General features: G+C 42.3%; 2 protein-coding genes across 12 annotated transcripts in view; one reads left to right on the forward strand and one right to left on the reverse strand.

Moving 5' to 3' along the window:
• The window catches only part of NBEA (neurobeachin), a 685,885-nt gene that overhangs the window by 470,880 nt on the left and 198,859 nt on the right, over positions 1–16,146 (forward strand). For all 11 annotated transcript variants that reach the window (XM_043576682.1, XM_043576704.1, XM_043576721.1 and 8 more), the window contains one exon: positions 8,205–8,341. In XM_043576682.1, coding sequence (XP_043432617.1) covers positions 8,205–8,341 — 137 coding nt within the window. The remainder of the gene's footprint in view (positions 1–8,204; positions 8,342–16,146) is intronic.
• MAB21L1 (mab-21 like 1) lies at positions 9,647–13,358 on the reverse strand. Its single transcript, XM_043576792.1, has one exon. The coding sequence runs from the start codon at positions 12,008–12,010 to the stop codon at positions 10,931–10,933; it is 1,080 nt and encodes a 359-aa protein (XP_043432727.1). The 5' UTR covers positions 12,011–13,358; the 3' UTR covers positions 9,647–10,930.

The raw sequence follows: 16,146 nt of genomic DNA on the forward strand, positions 1-16,146 counted from the left end.
AAAAGAGAGAGAGAAAGATAATGACAAATGCAGAGGCAGAAAAGTCTCAGATGGAGGAAGGCATCAAGATAAATGACAAATTTTCATTTTTCTCCAAAATATGAATACTTCATTTATTACCGAAGCAGGATGGACAGATGTTCATAGTGAATTTTCTAGGAAGGAGCCATATATCTAATCATCTTCTCAACAAGATGTGTGACCACAAAAAAAGGATAAACACCACCGTGCCACACTGTAATATCTGAGCTTTAATCATTGATTCCTTAACCTGAAACATCTCACATTCACAACTTGGTATGTGTTTTCAGTTTCACATCATACTGTCCCTCCCCCTTCACACGTCCTAATCACTGGCCAGTCTTACTTCTCCTGTACACATACTGCAGCTGTGTGTTTGTTCAAACTCTTCTGCTCTGCTTACAATGCTCTTCCCCCTCGTATCCATCTGTCCACATCCTACCCATCCATTACAGCTCACTTCAAATACCATTGCCATCATCCTGTCCCAATTACAGCTATCCCCCAAAAAAGCTGGGTGGAAACCATCACGGTTCAGTGAATGTCTATGGAATTTTTTTTTCTGTCCCTTCCTTGTTGGGAGGCATGTATACATAACAGCCCTGACTTTGAAGTCAGATAACCAGGGCAGAATCTTGTCTCTACCATTTACTAGTTGTATGACCTTCCCTAAATTACTTCACCACTTCGTCTCATTTTCTATCTGTGAAATGGACACAATAGCAGTTCCTGTATATCATAGGTTTGTTGTTATGAGGAACGAATGAGATCAGTTCATGTAAAGTGCTTTAACAATGCTTAGATAGCTTTTCTCCTTTATGTCATTACCGCGTGTATATATTTCTTACCTCTACGATGTACTATAAGCTCTCGAGTAAAATTCATGTCTCATACTTTAGTCTGTGCTCTCTTAGTACCCAAAACAGTGAATAATTTTTGTTGACCACATGAATGAATGAATGGATGCTGAGTTAAGTATGTTTCTCTAAGCATTTAAATTATAAGGAGGGAACAACTTAGTAGGAAAACTATGGCAGTTATAACATTATGCCATTTAAAAAAAATAATAGTATACATGTGACATAGCTACAATGACCAATTACATTATAACCCTTGTTGGTTTTCAGCATATCTTTTACTTATGTTTTCTCTAAAATGCAGTGTCTTTCATATTTTTAAAGCACACTTGAAATGAATTCCAGAAAAATGTAAAGGGTGTGATCTGTTAATGTAAGTGTCTTTTTACTAGTACATCCACATGCAATAACGGTGCATTTCTTTTTCTATTTTCAATTCCATAAAGACATATTGCATACCATGCAACAGCCACTGTGTTAGAGGAAGAAGGTAACACCCTTTTCTTCAAGTAGCTTATGCCAAATGGGAGGATAGACGTTTAAACACATATATGAAATATATTATAAGGCTGCAGTAAACGTGCACCCATGAAGGCTAGGCCCTTACTCCACCCAAGGGTACAAAGACTTGGTCCTCCTGGTCCAATAGATTTAAATCATCTCCTCTGGTTTATTCACTCATCTAGTCCAGTAGGAATTTACTCTTCTCAATCATTAAATGATATCCTCGTGCCATAAAAGAGTCACTACGCTTCCAGAAAGTAAAAAATGTATTCCATATGTTGAACTAAATGTGATATAACTAGAAACACAAATCTCATCTGGATCACCTAGTGAATCAAAAGACAGAACAAATGATCACAATGAACATTAAAACGATCGCTGTTTCTTAGTAAATTTTTGTGCTAAAAATAACTCAGTTAAAATTTACTTAGCGTATATATGCTTTATAAGTTTTTTTTCCTATAAAATTACTCATTGCCTTTGTGGAAAATGCACGGGTTTTTGTTGACTTATTTTTTATAGAAAAAATTATCTGTTCTACAAATATATTGGAAAACCTAAATGGTAGGTTAAAATTAGAGCCTGTCAGATTATCTCTTGGTACATTTAAAAATTATTTATTATAAACATGCTAAATAAGATGAGATGCTAGATAATATTAGTGCAGGAATAGGTGTTCTACCATGATGAACAAATATTTTGTTAAAATGCAGTTTTCTATTGCTCTTATATAGAGCGCTCCATTCTTTCTGTCTCCATTTCAGACTGTGTTGAGTTTTACCACAGGTAACTTTACTCAGATCTGAAGACCTTGAAGTGGTTCTTAAACACGTGTATAATTTTGTACAATAATAATCTAAGGAAACCAGTGTATTATGGGGATGGTTGGTTATTGTCCATCTCAATCTAAAAATAGATTACGTTTGGGGCACCTGGGTGGCTCAGTTGGTTAACTATCCGACTTCGGCTCAGGTCATGATCCCATAGTCCCTGAGTTCGAGCCCCATGTCGGACTCTGTGCTGTCAGTTCAGAGCCTGGAGCCTGCATCGGATTCTGTGTCTGCCTCTCTCTCTCTCTGCCCCTCCCCACTCACACTCTGTCTCTCTCTGTCTCTCAAAAATAAATAAACGTTAAAAAAAAATTTTTTTAATAAAAATAGATTACATTTGGGGCACCGGGGTGGCTCAGTTGGTTGAGCATCCAACTCCAGATTTCAGCTCAGGTCATGATCTCACTGTTGGTTCAGTAGATCCCTTCTTAAGGCTCTGTGCTATCAGCATGGAGTCTGCTTGGGATTTTCTCTGTCCCTCTCTCTCTGACCCTCCTCTACTCATGTGTCTATGTGTTCTCTCTCTCTCTCTCTCTCTCTCTCTCTCTCTCTCTCTCTCTCTCCCTCCCTTTCTCAAATAAATAAACTTAAAAATATGTATAAATAAAGGCAGATTATGTTCAAGAAGTCACCAAAGAGCTTAAGAAGCTACTTCTTGGACACAGTGAGCTTTGTAAAAAATTCAGGTTTATAGAGTGCTTGTAATCAATAGTGTGTGTGTGTGTGTGTGTGTGTGCGTGCACACGTGTGTGTGTGTTTGGGAGGGAAGGAGGGAGAGAATAATGCTGGAAGTTAAATTCATAACTCTTGCGATGTGTATTCCATTAGTTGTTCACATTATATTTTTTTTGATTCAAGCATAAACATTCTATAACTATTTTCCTGCAAGAAGTTTTTGAAAGCTTCAGAGGATTATTATTCTGAAATTATATTTGGACCACTATCAATATTTTCTGTACATAAAGAAAAGAGTCACTGTCTAGAGATTTTGTTACTATCCTATCTTTTTTCTTGGGGAATTTCAAATGCTAGAAATCAGGGAACTATCCTGGCTAATAGAAATCTCAGATCTTAACATTTCCTCTTAACTCCCTCTCCCCCAGGTACATACACAAACACCTCCATTTTCTTTATGCCTAAAGCTTTCCTAAAATTTCAAAACAAAATCCCAGCTCTCTTATATTCTTCATTAGTTCCCTTTAAGTTGTTTTGAGATTAAAGCATGTTATTCTTTGAATTCTGTGGGGGAAATGTTTTCTTTAAATTGATATTGCCATACTTAAAAGTAATAGAAGTCCATTGCAGGTAGATACTTTACATGTGTTCAGCTACTCACTCTAGGAGTTTTTCCTACAAATTGTATCATATTATAGAAGAAATTGTAAAGATTACTTCCATATTAAAATTTTATCTTAATTGTTTTTGGAATGATACCTTCTTCCACTAAACAAAGGATTTCAGGTTAGTTCTTTTTCTTCTAAGTAATGTCAGGATTTTAAGTTTAATGATTTTATAAAGATTAGTCAATGTTTATTATCCCCCAAATAATTATCTTCTGCATGCTCCTAGAGCAAACTGAATATGTAGTTTTAAAGTAATTGAGGTTGAAGAAAATCTATCTAGTTAATAAAACTTTTATTAATATTAAATTAAGTTTAGAAAGTATTCAAGTGATACTAAAATTCATTGTAACTTCATGTACACTAAATATAGGTTTGGCCAGTTGAAATTCATCAAATAATTATAATGATGCCAATTTTCATTCAACTTCAGCTCTTTGTCCCTATATAGTCTTCGTTGTACTTTATATTGAAACTTGTAAGGAATCTTAGCCTTGTTTGAAAAATTAATTGCCATAGTTGCCTGTTAATGCCTGTTAGTATGTTACCGACACCCCTAAAAATGACTAATTCCTGGATGTGAGAAAAAGAAAAGCAGCCCTTGACCTCTGGAAACTTGCCTGACCCTTATAAGGAAGCCCAGTATTGTCAGGAGCTAGTATGGAGCTCATAGCTAGGCCCTGGTGTTTTCTTATTGGTCATAAACAATCTCACAGAACACCAGCATCAGACAAGAACTCATGATGATGATGTGAGGCAAAAAATAACTTTATAATTTTGTGCAAGCATTGACAAAAGCAAGGTCACTCTGCATACCACCTAAATACCAAACATTCCCCCGCCCATCTCCTGGTTTATATGGGGGACTGCTGCTTCTTTGCTAATTATAGCTTTAGCCTAGATCTTGCCCTCCATCCCTCTAGATAAGATTTATTAAGACCCATAATCACAGAATTATCCCTGCTTCCCGACAGAGCCCAACTCAGAACAAAGCCAAGCTCCTTGAACTCTTCTCAGAATCACTTAACCAAAGCCCATATCCTACAAAGTCCCTTATGAAGTTGCCCGTTTCTCCCTCATTGCACTGAGCAGTAAACCCGACTTCTTCAGCTACACATGTGTTCCTGGCGGTCTTTGACAAGAGGGTATTGACACATCCATAGCCCCCAAAACTGTCAATATTGAACTAGTAGTTAAGTAAAAATGATGTAAAAGAACCTTGTACACTGTAAAGCTTTATTAGAAAGTTGATGTATTATTAAGATTTCCAGACTTGGAATTTTGTTTTCAGTGGAATCATCCAAACCCACAAGTATTTTTTAACATTCTACTTTTTAAATATATTTGATGAATAGTTCCCTTTCCAAATATAAAACATGTGTATTTTCTACTCTAGGTTTACCATCTCAACTGATTAAAGATGGTGTAACTCTCAAGAGAAGTTCATTCATTTAAAGATTCTTTTCATTATGCTTGGGTGATCTTTGTTCTAGTTCAGATTTTAAATTAGCATTGAAATGAATGTCAAGTAGTATCCCTATCCTTTCAGAAATAGTGATGGATCAATATTTCTTAAACATTACCTGCCAACTCTAAAAGCAAATAACGCTTATTGTTGCTTTCGTCACCACTTTAGATGGTGGCGTTTTAAACTGCTGTGTTCTACTCATCAGTATGGGGGAGGAGGTTCTGACACCCCCCCCCCATCTGTTTAATGGCCATCACTAGACTTCAGTGGGTGCTAAGAACATTATTGTAACATATCCTTTATTGCCATAATAGTGGTTGGAATGGATATACCTACATTCAGTCCGGAACTCACCACACCAAGCAAAGTTGGGAGGTTGAATTTGTACCCAGTCATCTTCCAGGACAGAGTCTGCAAGATCGCCATCTTTCTGGGATCCACAGATGCTGCCCTCTTTAAACTGTTTTTATTTGAAACGAGATCCCAGGTTTTCACATGGAAAATCTCCCACATGGAAGATCTGGTTTGTGATGGTGTCTTATGTAAACATTTTAATATCAGATCCCTAAAATCCAGAGGCTCCCCCAAAAGGGATTAAAACATAATCCCCTCTCTCTATTGCTGTAGTGGATTAACTGTGTATTCTCTCTGCGGCTGGTTTGCTCCCTGAAGGCTGCAACAAAAAGACTCGGTGCTCCTTAAACATGCTATGGAATTGGAAGTTGTAATTGGAGATTTCCAAAGGACAGGGGTAAAAATGACACACTATTAAGGCTGAATGTTTCATGACGCCTCTTTCTGAAAGAAGAACCAGTTCGAAGTCCTTTTATAAGCCCCCAGAAAAATCTCAGTTCAATAGAATCAGATTGGAGTAAAAGCAGAGGCAAGCGCAGTGTCCTTTCAGAAACGCAGAGTATCCAGTAGAGAGAATGTGTTCCCTGTGAAAAGTTCACGGAGACGTGTACTTAGAATCCGTAATATATTTCAGTAAATCACTGTATATGGTTTTGATAATGTGTTTCGTGATTTTTTTTCAATTTCTCCCAATTTAATTGCTTGAATATGTTAAATTACTCTTTAAGAAAAAGGAATAGTTCGCCATTTTAAATGTTTTTGACCATTCTTCGTCTCCAAATGCCAGAAACCTCTATTAAACCAGAAGTCACTAGCCTTCGCTGTATATATAGCATGACGACTTTTGTAAGGTTTTAGCAAGGCCCAACGATGTATAAGAAGGCACTGTTTTCAATGTCAGTCACATCACCTTCTTTCTCACCTCGCCCCAGTCGAGAGTAAGCCTCCAGTCAAGATCTCTCCGGAAAGGAAATAGGAAAAGTGGCATCCACTGGAGCGTCCTGGTGGTTCAAGGGTTAAGGGAGCGGTTCGAACCGGCCCGAGCGTTGGGGGATTCCGAGGAGGACGCGGGAGGCAGGAGGCGCCGCGGAGCGCGCGCACAGACCCTCCAATAAACACAAAGGAGGGCCTGGGGAATAGAAACCCAAATCCACTTGTAATCGTACAAGAGATTCGGGCATAATTACTTGAGCAACCTAGATTAAGATTGATGAGCCTTTAAAGTGGCGCTTCAGATCGACCGCCTCGCCCTTTGGAAAGAAAAACCTTGTGCAGCCGAGATGGACCCCGACTCCGCTTGGCTACGCGGCGGGAACTGGCGGCCCGGGACCCAGGCCGGGAGTGCGCGCGCCCCGGGGCCGGGCCCCCCGGTGCGGGCTCGGGGGGTACCGAGGGCAATAAACTAACCGAAAGGGCTTCGCGTTAGTGTGACCCAGGCGGTCAGCTCGGGGGTGAAGGCTGACACTGACGCAGTTGGCTTCCTGTCCACCCGGTTAGGCGCGACCGAAGCCGGCCGAGAGCCCTCTCCGTGCCTCCCGCGGCAGAAACGGCCCGGCTTTGTGCAGGACGGTAGCGGCCTCGGGGCACACGCCTCCCTGGGAACGTGAACTTCCCCGCAGTCCCCGGGCCCCGCCGGGTCGGGCCTGCCAGCGGTGGCCTCGGCGGTGGCGGCGCGAGCCGGTCTCACCGCGAGGAGCCGCCGCCGAGGGGCCCGAGCCCGAGCGGCCGCAGGGGACCTGCCTTTTTATTGCCTTTATCCTACTGTGACTGTGACTCGTTTGACTATGTGCATTTCAGGGCGTGGGGGGAGATGGAGGGGGGGAGGAATGGAGGGGAACTTAAGGCGCCCTTGCTACAAAAAAAAAAAAGAGAGAGAGAGAGAGAGAGAGAAGAACAATAAAAAAAAGAATAATTTCTGTGTTCCATGTCTGTGTTTTCAGTACAGGATAGCAAAGAGTGCCTCCCCTTTCGGGGAATCTTAAAGGGGCAGTTAAGTGATCCCCTTTGAATTAATATTCTAATACGTAATTTTCAACATTAACTCAGATTGAGGGAATTCGAAGTAGGCACACTTTCTGAAACATCTTTTCCTGAAGATTAGTTTCTCTAGTTTCAAAAGTTGAGAAATAGCACTTTTGGCACGCTTTTCTGAGAATCGCCTTGTTCGGGCGTCTTACAATTTCATCACTTTTGACTGATTCTCTGTGAAAATCACTGCTACGATTTTTGTTCTTTTCTACATAAGAAACGTACTTAACATCCTTGTGTGTGTGTGTGTGTGTGTGTGTGTGTGTGTGTGTGTGTGTACGTGCGTATGTGGCGCGGCTTAGGACGCCGATGTGAATCTTCATGCAAGTTGCAAACCCGTTAGTTAGTACAGTGGAATTCATACATCCAGATCCTGTACGCCTTCACACCCTCCCGCCCATCCTTGGGGAACTCCGCTGCCCAGTGGACCGGGCTTTCCCGGATGGCTGGCCTTTGGGGGCAGTGCTGACTGCCTAGGGTCTCCCAAAGCCGGTGGTGCCCCACGGAGAATCGGGGCATTTGTGGGATTTCTAGGCGGAGGTTACCAACTCTCTTGCTAAGAGTCACTTATTCGGTATTCTGACCTCTTGGGGCTTTATAGGATTCTGTATCTCTACTCTCGTTTATAAGATAATGTGCAAAAGCTAAGCAGACCTTATCTCACACGGGAGGAGCTGGCCGCATGACCACAGGCACCATTTTCTTAGTACATCTTTAAAAATAAAGACCTGCGGCACCCTTCGGGAGGGAGCGGGAGAGGGCCACAGGGATTCAGCCTGACTCCGGTGCCCTTGTCTTTCAGGCCCAGTGGTTCTCAGTACCCCAGCCCAGCTCATCGCTCCTGTGGTGGTGGCCAAGGGGACTCTCTCCATCACCACGACAGAAATCTACTTCGAGGTAGATGAGGATGATCCTGCCTTCAAGAAGATCGACACGAAAGTGAGTTAGAGTGATTCTATAAACAGTCCTGGTGGCTTTGTGGCAGGAAGTGGTTTTCAATTTTGCTTGGTTTTAAATGACAGTGGGGGAGGGGAGCATGTTTCCATCTTTGTCATAGGAAATAAAATGAATGAAATAACACATGCTCTATTTTATGGGACTGAAGAATATATTAATGATTTTAAATCCCGTGTTACCAGAGCATGCTCATTTTAATACTTTCTACATGAGAGCCTTTGTCTGCACTTGGGTAGATTTGATAGTTAAGCCAATTGTTCAAAAGTCTCTGGGGTACAGCATCCCAAGCTCTTTGGGAAGACTGGGAAGGTTTTTCTGAAATACCTTAAGATCACTTTTAATTTCCAGACGTATACATTGAAATGTGAATTATTATTCATTAAAAGGTTATAAGGAAACTGGGGGGGGGGGCGAGGTGGCATTTAAATATAAATTCATCTCCATTATTACATCCATTTTTCATCTCCTGAAATAAGAATGCGCTTTACATGTGAATTTAAGAGCAGGAGAAACTAATTCTCTAAGAAGCATCGATTTCAAGTGTATAGGTCATATATACTAGCAATCAGATGTTTAAAGTTTGCGTTCTTCTGTGGGTGTAATACCAGAAGATACATATTTGGACAATTTGAAATGCATAAATATTTATTTAGTATATCTTATTGTGTAGATTTTAAAACCTGATGTTGGGACAGCTCTACACCTCTGCACACTCTTTTCAAATCAATGTGATTGTTGTTTTAACTTTTATGTTACCCTGCAGTCTGTAAACTTTTCTGAGGTTAAGAATTCAAGTGTCCTGCTAGATATCCAAGCATCAGTATACAAAAGATCTTCCTTTGCAAGCTTTATCAGAAGCAATTATTCTAAAATAGTCAAAGACAAATGCTCCCACAGATTCAGAACTTTATTATTTGTATTTAATTTTTGTATAGAAATAAAGTATTATAAAACACGATTTGTAGAAGAGGAACTGAAACTCCAAAATCTACCCTCACCTGAATTAACTGCCTACCTTAGGGCCTGTAGGTGGTTAGCTCTCAGCACTTGTTGACTATTAAAATACTTGGAAGGACAGTCAAAGGACTTCTTACACTTCTGGCTCCCAAAGGATGGAATGTTTAAAATGAGCTGAAATGTAGTGTATTTGATTTTTAAATAATTTAAAGTTTGTCTTTATGCTTTTATCATTAGCTTGCCCTACAAAGGAAGAATAAATTTTGGGTTTCTGATTAACTTATTCAGCTAATGGAACACTAACTGCATAAAATAAGATTTGACATAAAGTGGTCAGAAATAATCTTTATTTTATTAGCATAGTTAGTTTTCATATACAAATTTTGAAACTTTCATTGTGACTTTGAGTTCACTTTCTCTGAGTCAGATTTTTAACTCCACAGTCTTTGCTGTCATGACATATTTTTTTCCTTATATTATCAGAAATGCTACAGAACCTAGTCCAGAAGAGCAGACTTTCAAGGGTAGATTTAAATCTGTCTATCATAGAAAGAAATAGTCTTATAAGTAGATCATTAGCTTCTGTAGCCGTACAAAGAGTTTTCTCCGGTATTTTAAGGTTTTATTTTTAATAATTCCATTAGCACACTCCTCAAAATGTTTAAGATACTCAGGTGGGTTCAGTTTCCAAAATGAAGCGTTACATCTTTTGATAGAAAAACAATTTAAAGTGAGACACAACAACTTTTATTTACTTCATTTATTAGCTTCTAATTAAATAAAAACCAGCAACAGAAATTAAAATCTAAGTCACAAAAGTAGTTATCCAGTGTATTTCAAGTGCATTTTCAAATATATAATTCAGATATTCAAGCGTTATTATATAAGCTGAATTCAAATTTCTTTGAATATATTTAAATAACATTTCAAGTATATTTATGGAATGTTAGAAATAGAACAAGCATTATATTTGAAACAAAATGTAAACTTTTTTAAAGTTCAGACACTTTCAAAGACAGATAAAAGTACCGGGAGGAAATCTACCTTTAAATGGTATCTTTGTTAGCGGAAAATGTCTGGAAGTATCCAAAACGGCAATTTAACTTCTGTTCACCAAATCACAAAACACCAACATCCACACGTTCAAAGACAATGTGAGATCACAATATTTGTTACAAACCAAAATATACATTACACTTTCCTTCAGATGGCATATCCAAATGGTGTTTACTCACAGACAGATGCACCTAAATCACCAGGATTGCTATAATCCTTTGATAGCTGGGCAGAGTGTTCTCTGTGGTCTTGCATTACAGCCGGGGTGCTTTCCGGGTGTTACTGTGTACTTTTCGAGGGCGATAAGAAATCCTTTGTAAAAGAAGTCTTCTAATACTTGTGGGTTTGGGTTTTTCTCTATCCACTTTCCCTACTTCTTCTTCTCCCCTTGGAGGGGTGGGTGAGATGATGCCTAAACATTGTACTGTTATTCCTTTTTAAGGAAGAGATTGTTTGCACTGACAAGTGGAATATTAGATAGGAATCGACCAGGAAGTTTACACCGAAGTAGGTCTTTGAGAAGAGCAATCCCATTTCGGCTCTTGACGAAACGGTCCTCTAAAGTTTCTCCAAACTTTTCGGGTTGGTCAGGATCTCTCTCGCCAGTCGCCACGTTTGTTTGGCAGCGTTCTCCAGAGCCGAATGAGGTTTGCCTTGGAACAGATCTAAGTTCGGGAGGAAGTAGTGAGGACACCGCCGGCACTGCAGGCAGGAGATAAGTTGCAGCAAAATCCCGTTAAGCCGATCACCCAGGCAGGACTCGTCCCAGTCCGACTCCCGGGGATGCTTTTCACACTCGTAGGAAACCAGAGTCTTCATGTGGTAATTGTTGAGGGGCTGGCCGGGCAGTTCGAGGTGCCGATCCCGCAAGGTTTTGAGGATGGAGAGGCATTTCTTCCTGCAGCCCCCCATCTGCAGTCTGTTCTCCGCTTCCGCGAACTGCAGCACCCAGGCGTCGCTCTCGGCCGAGCTCTGTTTGCCGGCCAGGGAGTGGCACTCCTTGGACAGGAGATTGAACCCTTCCGCTTTGACCTCCGCCACCCGGTTGGGTCCCGGCCAGGGGATGTGGGGAAGCGGCCAGTGGGCAGCACTCCTGGGCCAGATGCCGGTGCACTTAAAGGCCGGGGTGATCTGCACCACGTACCTATCTCGGATTCGCAGTTTCACTTCGCTGGTGTCCGCCACCATTTTCACCACGTCCCTGTAGCTGCATTTGTCCACCGCCTGGGCCACCAGCGTCTGGAACCTGGACCGGATCTTGCGCGCCGAGAGGTAGCCGGAGGCGGTGATGAATTCCACCCAGAGGGACATGCTCCTCTTGCGCCCGTCGCTCAGCTTGAGCACCGCGCAGCCGGGCAGCGAGCCGTCGTCCACAAAGTTGAACACCCCCATCTGGTTCAGGTAAAGCACCACTTCAAACTCGGTGGGGGAGATGACCTCGAGGCCCTCGTAGCGATTGTCCATCTCGTTGAGAGAGCTGATGAAGCGGGGCTCCTGGACCTCCACTTCTTTCAGGACGTCGGAAACGACTTTGCAGACTTCGCGGATCGTCTTGGCGATGGCAGCCTTCCTGGCCTGGCACTTCTCGTTGTAGTATTTATTCAGATGGTACACCAGCTTGGCCTGGGCCGCGATCATGTTGGGGCAGAGATCCGGATTGTACACCGGAGTCTCGCAGTAAGCTGTGGGATCCAATGCGGCTGCTAGAGCGGGAGCCAACTTCGGTGGAGAAACGGGCCGCCGCGCTCAGAAACGCACCCAAACGCTCTCCGACGTGCTGCCGCGCTGGACTCCCGGCCGGCTGCTCTCCCCCCTTCCTTTTATCTTTGAGCCCGGACGGCCTGAAAGTGAAAGCCTGCTCTCCCCCCACCCCCCCTCTCGGTCTTTCTTCCTCCTTTAAAGGATCCTTGTGCGAGAGAAACGCAAGGAGAGATCACCTTCTCAGCAGTGAAAACAAAAGTTGCGCCGAGACCCAGCAAAGCTCCTCCCGTAGCCAAAATAACCGGCCCTCTCCGTATTTATTTACGCCTTCCCGCAATCATCGTGTCTGCCGGACTGTTAATCAGACGGAGGAAAAGTGTGCGGAGTGTGTGTCGGGGGTGAGTGTGCGTGTGTCTGTGTCAGAAGAAGCTGCTGTTGGTTTGTCTAAGAGCCCAGATGCACTCGTGTGGAAATTATAAAGGCAGGGCCAGGCAGGCTGGCGGCCAATCGCCACTGGGCTCGTCACGACAGCCTCCTTCAGCTCCAACCCGGCTAATTAATCCCCCCTCGTGGATATAGGCACACAAACTAAAGGTAGGAGGCTGCTGCCGGCAGAAAACCACCCAGGCCACCTAGACAGTTTTGGAAATCAAGAGGAATCTCTCGGCTTTGGTATTAATGGAAGCATATTGACGTTTTGAAAAGACTTGGCAAAGTGCTTCTCTTCTGTGTTGAAAAAAAAAAAAAAAAGCCCTGCTTGTCTTTTTACCGCGGAAATGCAAATACAGGTGTATTAATGGTCATCCATCAATTAGTGAACTAGATGGGGTCTTCTAAAACCAAAGTCACTAACTTGCATTTAGAATAAGATAATTAACGTCTCTTAATCTTGGCGGTCTTTTAAAATGCAGGTTGAGAGCTTGCTGTTGTGTGCACGTCTGTGCGAGTTGGCTTTAGATGGACTGATGCCTGTGTAATTTTTTGGATGTTCCTAAAATGTCAGAATGTTGCTGTTGCTGTTGTTGTTGTTGTTGTTGTTTTAATGTTATGCAGCGTTTTAACTCTGGTTTTTCCTCATTTGCAGTGGTTGAAAGGAATCTGAAAATTACTGTTTTGTTAGACGTTGTCTACTGCTGTTTAAGTTAGGATGTTTAAAAAAATGTTGAGGATCACTCCCCCTCTGTCCCCAACTGCAGCCCTCTTTGTACTTCGGTTGACTTGCCAACGTAATCAGGACACTGAGTGTTGTACGCACTGGTAGAAAGCTTTAAAAAATAACTTCTCTCTGTGATCGAGAGACTGTTGTAACGTGAGTTCCTAGTGGGCTGGGTTTTAATATGTGAAATGAAGGCGAGATCATAGAGATGAGACCTACTGGCAGATAACTGTTCCAAAAATTTTCAGGCTCGGGGTTTCTGGCTTGCCTATTGATGTATAATTCAGGATATACCTCCTCTCCTTAGTGGTGACCTGACAGACTTCTAATTTTATACGATTTCATGTGATTTGATTGAGGGGAAAATCAGTTACGATTGTAAAAGAAAACTAATTTGCAGTCATCCAGGGTGTTAAAATTTAAATGCCATTTTGGAAAACTTTGAAAGAAAAATCAACATTTCCAAATTTTGGAACCTTGATACAGGAGGGGGGAATGGATTTATGTAGAACATGTTTTTGGTTTTGTTTTCTGGTGATACCAATTGTGTCCTTCATGTACAGGAAAGGAAATAAATATTACTTAGGGACTATGTAGTGGTTTTAAAACCCAGGCAGATTTTTAATGCCTACCTTTAATTTAGATGTCGTGTCTTTAAAATTAACAATATTTCCAGCCAAATCTTGTAACTCCTGGTAACAGGTTTGTAGGCACTTCCTTTCAGAGCCACTTTCAACAAGATCTTGTTCAGGGCTCCCACTTTTTACCTGAGCTTTTGATTTTTTTTTTTTTTTTTTTTTTTTTTTTTTTTTGCACAGGTACAAGCATCACAAAGGCACCTATTATTTCCTTTCTCCTTATCCAAGAGTGATAGGTTCCAGATTTAGCTTAAAACAATACATTAGATTTGGGGCTCATGGCATCCATCTACTCTATTCCCCAGGAACCTTCCATTCCCTGGGGAGCAGGGACTGGGAACATGCGAACAGCCCCTCCCCACTTTGCAGGCTCTGCGGGTGAACGCACTGCTACCTTTTGGCAGTTGGAAGAGGAAGAAGAGGCAAATCCGAACCGCAGAACCCGAGGCCAAGAAGGCGAAGATGCGCCTTGGTCTCAGGGGAAAAGCCGCCTCTGGCCCTCACCCAGCGTCTGTCCCCTCTCTCCCGCTGCTCCGCACTTCCAAGCCAGCCTCCTTTCCTCTCTCTGTTCCGTGGGGTTTTTGTTTGTTTGTTTGGTTTTTTCCTGCGTGCGCGTTATTCTAAGCCTTACTCGGTGTCCTCGGCTTCTCCCCGTCCGCTCCAGGCCACGGCCTCTGCCCGCGCATCCCTCAGCCCCGCCGTCGCCCGGGCCCACGTGCGCCCGCAGCCTAGCCCCGCGCTTTCTCGTCGGCGGCCGCGGGCCCCTGCGCCCAGCGCTCTGTCCCTTGGGTGCGGACCAGAGTTGCTCGGCCAGGACCTCGTCCCTCGATTTGCTGGGCCACCTGCAAGTACCCCGGCCGCCGAGGACGTGCGGCCTGGGACGCGGAGGCCCAGGGGCCGTGTGGGGGGACCGTGGCGCGGCGGTCCGGGTGGGTCTAACGCGAGGGACGCGAGGGGCGCCCGGCCGGCCTCGCTGGAGCCAAGCGCGCAGGTGGCGCATCTTCGGGGCTCGCTGTGCGGCTTAATTGGGTTAAAGCGAAGCTAAACACCGAAGCACTTTGTGCAAACTAATTGGTGTAACCGGGGCCTTTTCACTAACGATTTGCACTTTGAAGAAGAAAAATGGATGGTGAGAAAAGGACTGAGAAAGTCGTTAGTCCTAGAATGTTCCAGGCAAGTGAAGTCATTCAGTTCCAAGGACGCCGGGACTGTGTTTTCCGAGCTGCTTCCCCCAGCACCCTTCACGCTGGGAGCTGACAGTGATTTACATAACACAGGATTCACCCACCCGCTGTTATCACTGTAGGTGAACTGGGCGCCCTAGAATAATACTCGAGCGCAAGTACCGCTTGTTGCTGCAACACAGTGATTTTCTATCACACTGAACACGTGAAATGAATTGCCTTCTGTAGCTGAATCCTTTCAAGTGATCTTAGACACCTCTCATTGTTGAAGGGAAAATTAAACTATCCGAGGAGTGTGTTTTCTACCCCTTAATTTTTTTTTTTTTGTTTTGTTTTAAGGAAATGACCTATGGAGAAGAATTTACAATATATAGTATACATTTATGTAATTCAGCCGCGTTTTTGGAGGTAGTTTTGTGGGAGCAACTTCGTTATTTTATAAGATTTTTTTTGTGAAATATCACTTGACCTATTGAACTAGTTATTTCAAATGATTATTTACTACCTGGGGATGGCTTGAAATCAATTTATTTACTTATATGAGAAGTTATAAAACAACTCTAATGATTTCAGTCTTGTATTATTTTTTTTTTTACTATAAATATAATCTTAGTAGTTAGTACTAGAGTAAAAGCTTGTGCGTGTCCAATGCTTTAGGATATAAATGCTGAATTGTTTTCAGTGCTTTGCTACGCAGTCATCTTTGACGTGAGCTAATAATAGAATGATAAATGAAGAAAACTGACCTAATTGAAGGAAAAAGGAAAAAAAGCCAAGAATCTCATGATTTAATGATAGTTTGAGATGCTTACATTTGAATGATATTTGGGATTTTAAGGTCTAACTGGCTTGACTTTTTCATTTCATTTACTTAGGTTACTAGGCAGCCTTGACTTAAAGTGTATCATTTAGGAGAAGAATCCAAAAAAGTCACCAACACACCATTATCATAAATTTTAGTGGTATTAATGAATACAAAACAATTAAATATTATGGTCCTTAACGTTTCAAAACATTCAAAATAACGATGGCAAAATAATTTTTCCTGAGGTCCTGTTTCCTAAGTAACTTATTCCCCCTTCTGTAATCCTACTT

This window comes from Prionailurus bengalensis, chromosome A1, assembly GCF_016509475.1.
Source record: "Prionailurus bengalensis isolate Pbe53 chromosome A1, Fcat_Pben_1.1_paternal_pri, whole genome shotgun sequence".
In the NCBI taxonomy this organism is placed as follows: Eukaryota; Metazoa; Chordata; class Mammalia; order Carnivora; family Felidae; genus Prionailurus; species Prionailurus bengalensis.